Source organism: Haliotis rubra, unplaced genomic scaffold (assembly GCF_003918875.1).
Source record: "Haliotis rubra isolate DU_JTF1 unplaced genomic scaffold, ASM391887v1 Scf30, whole genome shotgun sequence".
Lineage (NCBI taxonomy): Eukaryota > Metazoa > Mollusca > Gastropoda > Lepetellida > Haliotidae > Haliotis > Haliotis rubra.
The window spans coordinates 1,749,906-1,766,369 of record NW_025766969.1 but is presented as its reverse complement, the minus strand read 5'-3'; the positions used below and the strand labels follow the sequence as shown (position 1 = coordinate 1,766,369).

At 41.9% G+C, this 16,464-nt stretch overlaps 1 protein-coding gene across 1 annotated transcript in view; it reads right to left on the bottom strand.

Moving 5' to 3' along the window:
* LOC124282570 (protein N-terminal asparagine amidohydrolase-like) overlaps positions 1-16,464 on the bottom strand; it is a 655,781-nt gene that overhangs the window by 226,255 nt on the left and 413,062 nt on the right. The window contains exon 7 of the mRNA XM_046718580.1: positions 6,163-6,216. Within this exon, the coding sequence (XP_046574536.1) occupies positions 6,163-6,216 (54 nt within the window). The remainder of the gene's footprint in view (positions 1-6,162; positions 6,217-16,464) is intronic.

Here is a 16,464-nt window from a genome sequence, read left to right as displayed (position 1 = left end):
GTTTTTCTCTATAAAACAACACAAAAATGTGCAATGAACAAGACAATTCCTTTAAATGTGTGTGCATATACATTTCATAACATACATAAATCATTTTCATTAAATATTATCAGTTTTACTTATAAGGTTTAATCAAATCGCCGTTCATTAACCTGTTCATGTGAAACTGCAATATTAGTTCAAATGCATTGAATATTGTACATCATAGGAACTAAAGTAATTGCAGTTATGGCTACGTTTGATCTTCTAACACTTGTGTAAAGGTTTAGAATATGGTGTACTGCACTAAATGTGTCAATTTCTTATGTAAATATTATTCAAACAATCAAAATCTTTCAAAGAATAAAACACTGTAAACCTTATATGCATGTATGATATGATATTGGACAAGGCTAAATGTAGATACTGAGGTCAGTTTCATGAAAAAGAATCTGAACTATCCGCAATAATACATCATAATACTGACAGTGTAATCGGAACGATTGGGCGATTGTGTTTACTCTTGTTCAACCGACCTTCACCTCAAAGAAATTGCCTAATATGTACAACAATGTTGACATATGCCATCACTACCGATGACCTATTTCTTACAAAATGGTGGCTTTGCTGACAAGGATACACAGGATTTTGCAAGGACCCTTCCACTGATTCAGGGATCGTTTGTACATAAATATGACATGTAAGTAATCAGAATGATTCTGACTAACTGTGTATTGTTATATGTTTCTATCGTTTTCACTGTAAGTATGAGAAAAAGCCAGAAATGCTGATAATTACAGTTGTCGTTCTGCGTGATTTTGCGTCAGTCATGGTGTCACGCTGCACGGAAACTTTGACAATTTCTTATGAATTATCAAATCATTGCATTGTATCTATTTATAATTTCCTATTTCTTACTACGATACTCTTTCCATGCATATTCAAAAGGTATTGAGCCATTGCAAGCTATGAATAGACGGATGAATGTTGAAAAATTTCAGAAAATGCTACGCAGTGTAAAATCGGAATTTGTCTTTGTTTACATTTCGAACCAGAGCAGTCTTTCAAGCACAGCGTTCGTTTTCACACCCAATATGTTTCGTCTCATTTTATCTAGACAGTTGGTATTGGTGACACAGGCCAGTTGCAAATTGATTCTAAAATGTATGGGGAATTCAGTGATGCATTTTTGAAGCTGAATATGAAATACACATTGATGTAATATAGGCGTCTCAATACCGGCCTTCGCTAAACGTGATTTTGTAAACACTATCCATTATGGCGGAAAGCGCTCTACGGCGTTCGTGTAAGTGCATTTTCGAAAACATCCCAACCGATTCTAGATTCATCGGCAACGTTTCAGAATTATAATTAGCGATTTCGTGTAAAACTGTTATCAGTGTTCATTAATATGTTATTTTTTAAATTCAATACTCCCAGTAATTATCCGATTTTCACATTTCAAAACATACAGCAAATAACGCTATGAATCGCGATTTCGTACTGTGTCAAAAATGGCGACATTTTCGATGAAGCCTATTTTGAAAGGTCATTTTCAGCACTTGAGCTTTGTCTAAAATAGTAGTGGATGGTATCAAGAAACAGGAAATTTCCCGCAGAATTCGAAACTGTGAAGTGTATTTGTGTGCGTGGGATATTTTGATTTTTATTGGACTTCAAATTGAGGGTTGAAGGGGAAGGACATATATGTCCCTGTGGCATCAAGGGGGTTAATCCTATCCCATATGGAAATCACATTTTCGTAGTGTGGCGAGTGAGGTCAAAGTTAGAACGAGCAGAATCAATTAGACATGCAGTGAGTATTAGTTATTGAGTCACAAATCTAGAATATTGGGTCACAAATCTAAAATATTAACTCACCACAGTCTTGACATTAACAGTGAGAACAGATGTACTGATTGGAGGTTGTTGGCAATGACAACAGTTGAATAGAAAAGCATGAAATGTTGATAAACTTGCTGATGGCAGACAGATGTGCATAAATCCGAAGTTCCGTCACAGAACTCAACAATCATCCTTTATATAGCTCTAACACAGTTAGATGCTTGATTGGCATTTTAGAAGATGATATTTGATGAACATAGAGATTTTTTCTGGGTTACATCTTCTTTCTACGAAAATGTGATTTCCATATGGGATAGGATTAACCCCCTTGATGCCACAGGGACATATATGTCCTTCCCCTTCAACCCTCAATTTGAAGTCCAATAAAAATCAAAATATCCCACGCACATTTTAGAAGATGATATTTGATGAACATAGAGATTTTTTCTGGGTTACATCTTCTTTTTATTCTCAAGTACAACGTTTCAGGGCTTGTTCTGGCCCCATCATCAGGTAAAACTGAACAGTAACTGTTAACTCTGGCCGTGACATCACAATGCGTATGACGTCACAATGCTATGACGACGCAATACATGTGGTAGTCAATAGATACAGATGACATGGCTAATAGAATACATGTTATTATGAATATATAAGATGTCGTTTACTGCAAAATAATTAAATTTTTATTGTGTTCATTAAAATTCTGGCAATCTGATTGTTTAACTGGGAACATTTCTTTTGATTTCATTTCCCAATGAATCTAAAAAAATAAGCCACGCCCACCGAACCGGACTACTTTTGGACCTGAGGAATGTCGGGGAATACCTTTACACAGCGAGGGAATTCCCTTGCACTCGGGTACCTTAATGAACTTTGGATAAACATTGAAGTGATACATTGTGGTTAACATAAACAACTCAAAATTATCCGTGAACGTTAATAAAGTGTTTATTTAATAAAAAAGTGTTTGTCATAATACATTACTTGACTGGTTACAGTGGTTACCACGTGCAGTCAGCGAACAGTCGTCTGCAACTTGTCTTGTTTACATTAATAAGATGGCCGATTCCAAGTACGGAAGTTTTGATCTGGGGAATTTTGAGTCGATTTTCGAAGATCAATCTACCGGAAACGTTGCAACTCTTAGCACGGATAACATTGATTTTCCGGATGATTTTGACCTGGAAGAAATTGAAAGTTTGTTAGAGATAACAGCATCAACAAGATCTACAAAAACATCGGCAAATCACGAGATGACGTGTGCAATGCAAGTCGATGATAAGCCATCCCAAACACATCGTTTCAAACGTTTATCAAATAATGATTTACTTCGAATGGACGACTACAGACAATCAACATCCACAAAAAGAAACACAAAATGGGGTGTTAAACTATTCACATAAATATTATTTTCAAATTCCATCCTACGTATATTTTCTCAAAACAAAACACAGTTCATCAGCACAAAGTTGTATTTTAAAAACTGGAACAATTATCAGAATGAGATTAAATTATGTAGATCTAACCGAGAAAAATGATTTGCTATAAAGTTACCTAGTTCAAAGTTTACATAGTTGGGTCTGTCATAGTCAGGTTTCTAGATATTGTTTTCGTTCTGTTTATTTAGATTGGTCGTTCGAGAGCGAGGGGAGGACTGTGGATTTTTCAACAATTACACCAGAGGAACTTAACACTAAGTTGAGATTTTTCTACACTGAGGCACAGCCTTAAAACCAGGAAACAAGATGTGAAAATATGCCGGCTGCACATGCTGCCGAGTATCACAAGAACACTTTAAAAAATGTTCGTTCTGCCCTGAAAAGACACTTAAATGACATCGGGAGAGATATTGACATTGTAAGAGATAAGCAGTTTAAGTCTGCAAATGATATGCTTGATGCTAAATTAAAGTACAATGTACAACATGGCTTGTCACGTCCCACACAACATAAATCAATCATTGAAACAAGTGATCTAATGAAAATTAGCACTTATCTGCATTCGGCATCCAATCCTGTAATCCTCCGGTACAAAGTATGGTACGACTTGGCCATCCATTTTGTAAGTCGTGGTCTTGAATTTCACCAGCAGCTTACCCCACATCCTTTGAATTCATGCGATAGATGATAGCAATGTTGAATATGTCACACTGTCCCACCTAAACGAAAAAAAAAACATCCAGGGTGGTCTCAGCAGCGATGAAAGCATAAGCGACAAACGAATGTATGCGAATCGAATGATATAAACCAATGTCCCGTCAATGCATTTCGCCAGCTCCTTGACAAAAGTGACCCAAATGCCGGATCACTTTTTTCGCACTGTAATAAAGATGCACTTTGTTCCCCAGACGCACACAATATTTGGTATACAGTACCCCAGTCAAAAAATACCAGTTCACTCGTTTCATGTCTGACATATGTCGCAATGCCCAATGTAGTCAGTCATACACTGCTCATTGCCTTCGCGCCACAGCAATCCAAGCCATGAGTGACGCTGACTTTGAACTTCGTCACATAATGTTTATGAGTGGCCATAGGAATGAAAGTTCTGTGCGTAGTTATAGTCGCCACACAACGACTACTCAAAAACTAAGAATTAGTGAGAAGCTTTCCGCCATTGTAACGCCTCGAGAAGAGCATGTGCGCACGTTGGAACATCAGTTCATGGCATCGCAATCCCAGTCACATCACAGCCCCTTTCCACTTGCGCAAATACTGCTGCCACTAACAATCTCAGTTCCACTAACTTCATCTCATCGGGCTTCTTTTCCAATTCTCACTTTTCAAACTGTGTCTTTCAGTTCGCTGGTAATAATTCAAATGTTTGAACTTGAAACTTTGCCGTTACTGGAACGCTACACGCGTTGTGTTGTTCGCTCTGATTCGCCACCCGATGTTAGCTTGGTTGATTGACAGCTGTTTGGGGGTGCTCTATGCTGATTGGCTAATGGTTTGGTAGGCGTGTCATTTTATGTAAATGAGTCACCTGAGTCAGGTCACACCATTACCGAATTCTTACACCGAAAATGTTAATCGGTGGTAACAAAGATATCTGTTTCGATGAATTTGATTGTGTTTAAATAAAATATTGTTGAAAGCCTATAGTATTTGTTGTTGAATTTAATTATAAGGATTGACTGTGTATTTCTTTCGTTGCATTGAGGTATGAAACTAAAAACCAATATGCAAACTGTATGAATCCGCGTAGACGTATTTATAAATGTATAGAATGTAAAGTAATAGCAGTGTATACATAGAAATTATGCTTTATACATGGAAATTATGCTTTATACATGGGAACAGTGACGAGGGTAGGGTATTGTCTTATTGCTTTATGTACCATGCATTTGGGAGGTAGACACCCTGATCCCTGTTTATTGCTGGTTTTGTGCGTTTGATGAAGATAGCTTCAATCAACTTGCGTTTCCGCCAGTCACTGATGTTTTTTGCGAGGACTTCAGTTTCCCAGTCAATTTCATGATCGGGATTATTTGTAATGTGTTGGGAAACTGCAGATTTCAGATCTGATTTGTCCACTGAAGTTTTGTGTTCTTTCACACGTGTAGCTACTGGTCTGCCTGTCTCACCAATGTAGATGTCACCACAGCCACATTTCAGTTTATACACACAGCATTTAGGGTTAGATATAGCATGATTGCACCCCTTACCATTTGCACGTAGCAAAGTTTTAAGGGTTTTGCCAGACGAGAAAGTGGTGTCAATGCTGGCCATTTTCTTTAGGAGTCTGCTGACTTGGTGGCTGATGGGCCCAACATACGGGATGTTGATGCGGATGGGAGATGGTTCAGGTTTCAGAGGAGGCTGAACTTGATCTTGTAGTGTTTTCTTTATGGTGGTTTCTACTAGGTTCTTTGGATAACCATTGTATGTGATGAATGTTGTCATCAGGTGGTCTGTTTCTTGTTGCAGTAGGTCAGGGCTACAAATCGTTTTTGCGCGTCTCGCAAGTGTGGCAACAATTGCTCTCTTGATTTGGGGATGGTGGTTTGAGTGATAGTGAATATATGTTCTCGAGCATTCTAGCAAAGCTAGGCTACATCATTATCCTCTCAGAACATTATAGAATGCCATTGAAAACACAAGACACCACCAGAACCAACACCTGAAGTCAGCCAAGGCCAGGTGACTCCAAAGCGCTATCTCAAAAAGGCGTGCCGCTAAAAATACTATTGCCATTGAACATACATGATGCACAATGCGAGCCAAAACCTACTCTCAAAACTTTAAACTTTGTGACCCATAGTAACTATCAGTTAATCAATGTGATATTACAACTTACAAAAACCACACTCTCATAACACAATGACATGCTTACCTGCTATACACGCTGTCTGAAGATGAATATTTTCCCTGAACAATCTCAGTGTATCTGAAAGATACAATATGAAATTGAAAAATGTTCAGCACCAGGTAGGACTAGGTGCAAATAGGTTTCGGTTCCCTAAATTGAGTCTTGCAATAGATTTGCACAAATGATTTTTTGCAATGCCGTTTTGGTCTAATGTATTCAGATTTCAAGTTTGATTTGTTTTGTTCCAATCCTAGTAATAACCTCGAAACCTGAAGCATTATCAACAATGAAAATAATTCTTAGAATACTACCTCAAACATTTGATTGCCTTATTTCCTGAAACTTGTTTCTGATCCACAGGTTTAACTTAAATGATTATTTTAAAACATCAGTAAGTTGTAATGTCCTACTAGTGGTTTCCCAAGCACTTCTCTGAGGAGGTAGTATTGACAATGGGAGAAAGAGAGAGAGAGTGAGGGGGGGGTGGTGGGGGTGGTTGGAGAGAGAGAGAAAAAGAAAAGAGACAATGGGAGAACAGGCGGGACAACAACACCCCACTACCCCACTGCTCCACCCCAATCCTGTTATAAAGAGGTGTCACCTCAATTCTGCTCTGACAGCTCCCATAAAAACAGGTCAGTTTGGCAGAACACCAAATGATGTCCCACTAAATTTGTCCTTTTTCAGTAGGGGTTGAGGAGCAGACCTGGGGTGAAAACACTTAATAGTGGTGAGTGGTTCCTGGTCTCACATTGTCTACACTACTTTACACTGGGATGCCCTGCTTTTTAAAACTGGCAACCACTACTATTTCAAATATTGAATACTGGACATTTTTGCATTTGTTGTGATTGTAATAGGCTTCATGCCCAGTGACAGCTGAAGTTGGCTAGTGTATAGTATACGACCTTGAGTTGTGTATTTTATGATGATGGTAAAGTAGCCAACTTCAAGTGTATAGGTTCTATGAATCAGATCTCATTGCTCAGAGACACATAACAAAGAGAAAAGAGAAACTCAATCATTTATTTATATCAACTTAAATAACCTAACACCCTAAAATCCTAAAACTCTCCAAAATACCAAGCAACCTAACTCCTAATACTACCATGTATCCACAGTACATGCTTGAGATGCACTTGAAGCGCAAGATGTAACTGAAACTTGAGATTCTACGTTGGAAACAGTTGGATCCGTATATGGATTTCAAGATTCATCTCCATCTTCCACAGAATGGAACATCACGCAGTGCAACAATTTCATCAACCCAGTTGAACAGTCATCTGCTTCTGCTGAACAAGGGCTCAACACATCATCTGCTCCTGATGCCGTTGTTGAAGACACAGTTATTTCTGAGCTGTTGTCGAGTTCTGATATGGGGAGGGTCACTAATTTTGGTATTCAGGCTTTTACGTGTTCACAAAATTCAAACTATAAAAAGTCAGATGTCGACAGGAGAAAACGAAGATCGCCAGTCATGATTGGGTACCCATGAGTGGGTAAACTAATTTGCATAAATTGTTCACCAGACTTACAGGATTTTTGAAACTAAGAGTTACTGGAAATATATTTCACATAAGTTTTATCTGTATTATATTGTGATAAACAACAAAACTTGGCCATTACACAACTTGAATACAAGTCTTGTAATCTACATTACGATAACACTACCATATCTATATAGAAATATAGAAAAATTACTCGTGAAATGTTGCTATTCTATTACACAGACTTACATTAAAAGATACAAAAGAGATTAACTGTTTCTTCGTTTTATTCATTATTTAAAGTACAGACAGTACATAAGCACAGTGAAAATTCATCCAAACTGTAATCCCGTTACCTGTTTAGTTTGATGGACAATATCAACAATGATAAGCCAATAAAAAGTAAATAATTTATCAATGTTTACAAGAGTTCATGCCATAACTACAAATCCATGAAACTGTCTTACCAGAGTAGCCCTGATGGTGTGTGATCAGTTCTACTCAGGTAAGACAGTCACTGGACAATCGTGCACATTTCAATCACGCCACTGAACAAAAATGTCTGTCATGTCATGTGCTTTTGGTGCTTGGATGACCGTGCCAATATTTACTTCTGGAACCAGTGGATGGTCAGTGCCAAAGGTACATAACTATTGTGTGCAAACCGAGTAGAAGATGATGCTCCTTTGGAAATGAAGTAATGTAGATTACACAGACGTCATTCAGCACCCACCAAACATTTAAAGTGTAAAGGAAGAGCATCTCCTTCACTAAGTTATTACTACTGAATAGGTCCGTTCATTTAAAACCCCTTTTGGTGACACTCAATGTACAGTTTTTATCTTATGGTGGTCACATGGATTACATCCTCAAAAAATCTCTCTGTAGGTTCTTCTGATCACTAACACGATCACATGATTCTGCTATTTCTGAGACTCTGCATTTTTATTTTTTGTTGAGTTTCTTTTTTGTCACAGTATAATGAGTTTATTGTAACCTTTACATGTTTTACTGGTTCTACAAGCTGAAATTCAAATACAAAAACCCCAGCTTAGAATAATATCTGGCAAACAAAAGTAAATTTACTGAGTTTACCATAAGTATTGTTACTGAATTAATCACTTAAGCCTTACTGTGATAATTATAGATTAAATTAAATGAGCACTTTTATGAGAAAAACAATGTTAGGGAATAATTACTTACAAATTTTGCGGCAGAATCACATGCGTACATCGGTTTCTACCCGCTCAAGCAATGCGCAGGTTTTTTGGAATGCCTTGTGTCTACAAACGCCACTTTGCGGCAAGTTATCATGACACCCTACACACACCACTTTGCGGCAAGTCATCACGACATCCTATTACCTCCCTTTAGTCCTACCGCTAAACAAACTTGGAAGAGACAAAACAATAACGCTTATATACCCGACCCTTAAATGCACAGAGAAATGACCTATTGCTCAAGCACTTAACCCTGAAGAAATTCATCATAAATCAAATAAGAGTCCCTCTTTTTTTTCTGGTTCTGTACAGTCACTGCACTAAAAGAAAATAATGTCAGTATTTCACTCCTTCCAATAAACACAGCTTGTTTATTGGTCTAGTTAGTGTTGTACTCCCGGTACGAACATCTGCACTCCTCACAAGTCCATCTTGCGCTGGATGAGTTTCAATGACCCTTCCCAATGGCCACTGCTTCCTCGGGTAATTCTCATTCACAATTAGGACTATGTCTCCAACTGTAATGTTTCTGCAGTTTCAACCACTTCTGTCGTAGTTGAAGAGTCGGCATATATTCCCTGGTCCATCTTCTGCAAAACATATCCGCCACACATTGAATATGTTTCCAATGTTGTCTGTATGCATCCGCCATTTGGAAGCCTCCAAATGGTACATCTGGGCCCGTTCGTAGCAAGAGCAGGTGATTTGGCGTCTATGGCTCGGCATCCCTCGGATCATCTGAAATAGTAGTAACTGGCCTTCCATTTACGATAGATTCTATTTCGCAGAAAAGTGTTGACAGACCGTCATCATCTAGAGATTGGCTGCTTTTCAACAAAGAATCCATCACCTATCTCACTGTTTGAATAAGCCTTTCCAAACTTCCACCCATGTGGGATGCTGCTGGTGGTTTAAATAAATGTACTATCTATTTCCTTTCTGCTCATGAAATCTTCAATGTGCTTCATATTCCAGTCTTTGACAGTTCAACTTCGGCAACTCGGAAAGTAGTATACACAATGGTGCTACGGGACCAGGTCCCCCACCCAAGGGCTCAATTTTTAAATTGATCCCTTGAGGAGTCCCTAATCCTGTAGCCCAATTGTGTATACTACTACTGAGTTGCATGCAAAATTTGATGAAAATCGTTAGAATAGTTTCAGAAATATTAGCTTTTAAGTGAGCATGGGGTCGGTCGTAACCATCTGCCGAGATGCATGCAAAATTTCGCGAAAATCGGTCAAATAGTTTAGGAAATAATCACTTTTTAGTGAGCATGGGGTCGGTCTGGCGAAAGGCTAACAATCCAACGTATTGTCGTACTTGTTATATATTAGCGAGGCGAGAGGTGTTTTTATCTGAATGAAACGCAGGTCTCGGAAGTCATCACCTCACTACCGTCTCAGGGGTTGCTTTGAGCGAGCGCCGTGGACGAGTATAAGTGTGTGTGTGCGTGCGTGTGTCTCTCGGCTCGGCTATGATGATGCACGGCCGGCTGACTAGCGAGGCTACAGATGTCTGAAAGTGAATAAAACTCATCTCTCGGCAGTTTCCTCCCCGGGTCATCGTCTCGGTATCACCGAGCGAGCGCTGTAGGCGAGTCGCAGTGTGTGTGTGTGTGTGTCTTGGCTCAGCTATTATTCACCATGTGCAGTTCCCTGTAGAGCTGGCTGGCCACATAGCATACCACAACCTAATAGCATGAGAATTATCATACAGTGGGAGATCTAAAAGGGACTTGGTGAGGTACGATCATCAACTCCTCTCTGACGAATGCTCTCAGCGGTCCGTCTTTCAAGTAGTACAAGTTTGGTTCGCCGTCTTTGATGTCGACAAGGTCTACGTTGTACCTTTTCATGGACCATATCGGATTGGTGGCGCGTTTTCTGCTGTCTCCCTCTTATTCTCCCGGCTGGTACAAGTACCAAACGCTGACCTGGTCCAGTAATGTTTTCTGTTTTATCGCGACGTGCTGCTGCCGACGCCGATTCGACAGATTTAATTTTGATGGCATCGACGGGTCTCTTGCCCACGAGTCTGGTGACTTCGTTGTTGATGGCATCCACCACTCGCGGTAAGTGTACAACCCATTCTGTGTTACTGTTTTGGGGATCTATTAAATCCTGCGAGTACTGATGTGAGAACAGACGTTAGGCTAAGGTGCGATTGAATCTCTCGACTATGGCTTGGCTTCGGTGAGCTTCCGCCACACCTCGTCTCACCTGGACGTTGTGCTTGGCCAGCAGTTGTGACACGGCTCCCATGAACTCGTGTCGGGGATCAATTTGCAATATGGCAGGCCAGGTCAAGCGACTGCGTTTGTATATGCGTTCTAAGGCTTTGGCGACTTCGTTTGAATCTTTGGTTGTCAACGATTCAGCTTCCTTGTAGCGACTGGCGACGTCGACGATTGTCAGGGCGTACTTGTAGGTTTTACGCCCTGGCGCGAGAGAGAAACAGGAGGTCGACTTGGTGAACGCGATTCGGTGTTGAAATGTCGAATTTTCTTCTCGGGATGTACCGAGGCGCTGGTAGGTAGACTTGCCAGATGGCTTGTTTTTTAAGCCAAGCTTTGGCTTTCTCTTCCGACACTCGAGCTGCTTTGGCGAGTTTCGGGATGGTGTCCGCGCCTTTCCAGTACCCGCGCAGGCTGTAATAAATTTTCTCCATGATATATGTACACATGTGTGCCTATGCGTTCAATTATTTGATATGCGTTTGTGTCCGTACGCGTAAGTGGTGACTCCGTCGATGGCGATCCATCGTTTTGTGTCCATGGGAGACAGCGAGGTCTTGTTGATTCTCTTGCCGAACACCGAGTTGTCCATGAGCTTGTACAATATCTTTTCGAAATCGCTCGAGGCTTGTTTTCGCAGATTCTAGGTCAACCGAATGTAAGGCTCCATCCATGGACTTTGATCGAACTGGAGCGCCCTGTGTATTTTCGTGAGTTTCATTCCCAGCAACAAGTACAGCTGCAGATTGTGATCGTGAACGACGTATTTTGACTTGTTCATCAAGTTCGGCAAGAGGTTTTTGACGTTAGGCAGCTTGTTGTTTCCCAGCAAGTTTCGCTTGGAGGCTTCACGCTGGTCTTTTTCAACAAGGCGTCCCAAGAGAGACTGGGGGAGGAGAAATACCATGCGGGGTCCAGGCCGTACTGTTTCGAGCACGTTTTTCTGAATATCTCGAACACGTCGGCCAGCAGCAGCATATCCGTTTTCAAGTACAGGTCGTGGTAATAGCCTAATTTCTTGCAGCCCAGTTTGTCCCACACGTTAATCGCATGCGCGTAATCGTCTTGAGAGATATTGGAATCGGTCAAGTTGCGCATCCATGTTTTCGATTATTATCATTATTATTTTTTTCTTCTTTAAATTGACAATGCTTTGCCGTGATGATTGCCGCGGTCATCGGTGCTAAAAACATGCCGTATCTGTGGTACAGCACGCAGCTGACGGCACTCAAAGCGTGGTCAATGAACGGATCTTTCTCGAGATCTTCCTACAGGTAAAGTCGACATTCCGGTGGAATGGGAAGGAAGTACAACGCTAAGCCGGTGTAGACCTGCCTGCGTTATGACAGACCCTATGGTTTTCGTCATTTCGGCGCCGAGTCTGGCTTCGTATCTCGCGTACAGCTTGTCGATTTCTTTGGCTGGCATTTTGTGAATTTTATCGGGAGTGTGGTCGCCCCGCCCCCACTACCCAAGTATTGTTTGGCTTTGCCGCTGACCGCGAGCGCCACCAGTCTCTCTCGCTTGTCGTTTTTTTTATTATTATCATCATCCAACATTTGTTTGAGCAGTTCTATCTTATAATGTAACAAATGATTTTTAAGTCTAATAAAATAAAAATGCGATGTACGCGAAACACAGCGAGATGAAAGTCAAGTTGCACACAACGATAGTTTCGAACATCGTTTTTGCTTGAGTTATGCTAGAATTTTGCTAGAATTTTGCTTAATAGCTAGCAGACTTTATACACAACGGGTTGGTCGGTTTTCAACAGGAGTTTGGCGTGTTTCGTTTCGGCGAGTTGTTTCTTCACTCGTTCTTGTTTGCTCGGGATCGAGTCGTTTTCTCACAAGCAGTCCTCGAACGAATCCCGGTCCTTGCAGTGAAACAGGGCGATCCATCGCGTCTGTTCACGTAAATCTTTAAGCACTGAGTTGAGTTTCTGTGTCAAAACCCAAATGCTGTGTTTCGTGTGTCGGCCCAAGAACGCCAGGTACGACAGCGTGTCTCGTTTTTTAACCATCTCCTTGTTGGCGCTGCAGTCGTCCAGGATGAACAGCGTAGATTCTCATTTCAGCTTGTCGTGGTAAGCGCGCAACCAGTCCTGCAGACGAGTTCCAGGGTCGATTTTGTGCTCGTCCGGGTCCGCCATCACCCACGGTCTCTCCATGTACATCTTGTACACCGGGAAGTCGGGCAGAGAATGATGATGTGGTCGAACACGTCACCATAGTAACCTTCCAGCATGTCCAGCACGAATGCCGTCTTGCCGCATCCTGTCTGACCGCACCCGATGGCGCAGTGGGGATCGCGAGGTAAATCATTAAATGGCTTGCACGAATCTTCCATTGTCTATATTGAGTTGCGCGTCCATAATCACGTACAAATATTAATTTAATTTGCCGCCCGGATTTTGAGCTTTTTTGGTGATTTGGATGGTGATCCCCTCGCTGCCGTTGTCCATGCAACGTCCGCTGCCGTGTAGTCTGTCGTCGTCCGTGGACCGCATGTCCAGCCACAGTGCGTAATGTTTATCCAGGTAACCATCAATCCTCATGTAGGTTAAACTCAGGTCTTTGACGACGTCGTTGACTTCCGGCGAGTGTCGCTTGATGGCCGGTAGTTTTCTTATCCCGTCCCACTGCTGGTAAGCTCGCATGCCTTAGTTGAACAGCTGGTTTGGCACATCCTCGACGGTCACTACCACTTTTGTGATCTTGGGATTCGAAGTGAGTTCGCTGTCTCTTCGACACGGCTCGTATTCCGCCACGGGAATGATCAAGATGCCTTTCATTGATCGAGCCGGCACGTTCAGGTTGATGTTCCACAACGTGTCAGTCTTGTCCTTGACGATTGTCCAGTGCCGCAGCACGTGATCGTACAGGATGGACAGCTTTCCCCGAGTACTGAGTGCGAATCTGCCGGGCCAGTTCCAAGATCGTGACCATGTCGAATTCCAGAGAGATGTTGTCGATGACGTAGCTGGTCTCGGTGCCGTCCGAGCATGAATATAACTTTGCCGTAGTCGTTGAACGCCAGTTCGTATTCCAACCGGTCGCCCAGCGCGGCCTGGTAAAACGGCATGTGCCCCTCCAGCAGTTCGTAGTCGAGCGGTATGCAAAACCGGTTTCCTTACGCCTCGGCAATGGCTTTGTCCCCTGCCGCTATCCCATCGAGCTTGTCTTGCGTAAAAGCTATTCCCACACGCATGTCGTTCGCACAGCAGTTAGCCCAACAAATTTCTTGATACAACATGTCAGCGCATTCGTTCTCGATTCTCCAGATTCGAACCAGAGTCTCCAGAGTCTCGTGAAAGCACTGTCATCAGCGAAGACGAGAAAAAATAATAATCATAGAACAAGGGAAGCAACAGGCCCGACAAGCCTTCATTATGAAAACCAAAAAAATCATAGAAGGAGATTCACAATAAATTGTTTCGCGGAAATCAACATGACGTAGCCAGCCAGCCAGCCAGCTCAGCGAGCAGTAGGTGAATAGCCCGGCCAAGACACACACACTGCGACTCGCCCACAGCGCTCGCTCAATGCTACTGAGATGGCAGCGAAGCGACCCAGGGGGGCTGCCGAGAGCTGCGGTATGATTTATCTTCAGGCAGCTCTCGCCTCGATACTTTATAACAAGTACGTAAATACGTTGGATAGTTAGCCTTTCGGCAGACAGACCCCATCACTAAAAAGTGATTATTTCCTAAACTAGTCGACAGATTTTCGTGAAATTTTGCATGCATCTCAGCAGTTGTTTACACTATAGCAGAACGGTATTTAGGACACTTTCGATTTCGAGGTTAATTAAGACTTAATTACGACAATACCTTGAACATTTAGCCTTTTGCCAGACAGACCCCATGCTCACTTAACAGTCAATATTTCCCAAACCGTTACACCGATTTTCGTGAAATTTTGCATATATCTCAACCAGTAGTATACACAATGGTGGAATGGGATTAGGGACTTACCAAGGCCTTAATTGGGAAAATTAAGGCTTTGGGAAGGACCTGATCCAGTTCAACCATTGTGTATACTACTGGCCTTGTCTATCCTGGATAGTGAAACAGTCAAAATGACAGTTGATGACGAGATCCACTATGCCACTCTACTACTTCGACGGAACAATGCTGCTACCCTTCATGAAGGCAAAGAAGCTGTGATGTCAAGCCTGAAACGAACAGAAAACACCATTTGAGCAAACCAGAATTGTCCACAATTCATAACAATGAGATCCAGAAAATTGTCAATTCCAGCTATGTCAGAGCAATCAGTGAGGACGATGCAAATAAGCCTGAGGAATCATGGTTCATTCCACATCACATTGTGGAGCATAATGGGAAATCTCGTCTCGTTTCAATTGTTCTTATGAGTACAAGGGAGAACATCTTAACAAACAACTGATACCCCCAGGCCCCACTCTTGGATCTTCTCTACTGGGTGTGTTGAGATTCCGAGGAAACAAGATTGCTATCTCAGGTGACATAAAAGCTATGTTTCACCAAGTTCGACTCCTGCCTAAAGACCAGCCATTACTGAGATTCATTTGGCGACACATGAATACTGACATTGAACCTACCATATACCAGTGGCAAGTTTTGCCATTCGGAACCACTTGCAGTCCATGTTGTGCAACATACGCACTGCTGAAGCACGCCATCACCGCAAGAGAATTCCCAGAAGTCACCAGGTGTGTGAAGGAAGCCTTTTATGTCAACAACTGTCTTGACAGTTTAATAGATCCAGTGAAAACAAAAGAACTGGTCATAAATCAGAGACGTGTTTTACAAGAATGTGGATTCAACATCCGCCAGTGGGCATCCAATGTACCTGAAGTGATAGCTGACTTGCCTGTCGAGGCTAAATCAACCTCTTTTGAACTCTGGTCGATCCTGAATCAGGATAATGCAGATGAAGCTGCTCTTGGCCTCTGTTGGTAGTGTGACTCTTGATTCATTGTCCTACAAATACCAAGGCCGCTGGGGTAGCCTAGTGGTTAAAGCATCTGCTCGTAACGCCGAAGACCCCGGGTTCGAATCCCCACATGGGTACAATGTGTGAAACCCATTTCTGGTGTCCCCCGCCGTGATATTTCTGGAATACTGCTAAAAGTGGAGTAAAATCAAACTCACTCACTACAAATACCGATCTGTCTCCTATGACACACTGAACATGAAAGCTGTATATCAAGTACTTGCCACCCAATATGATCCCATTGGATACCTGACACCATTCACTGCCCATGCCAAGGTATTGATCTAAGACATGTGGAAATCCATGAGAACCTGGGAAGATGAGATCAGCAATGGAGAACTTAGAGAACAATTCACACAATGGGAATCGGAGCTTAGTGGAATCTCTGAAGTTCACATGCCATG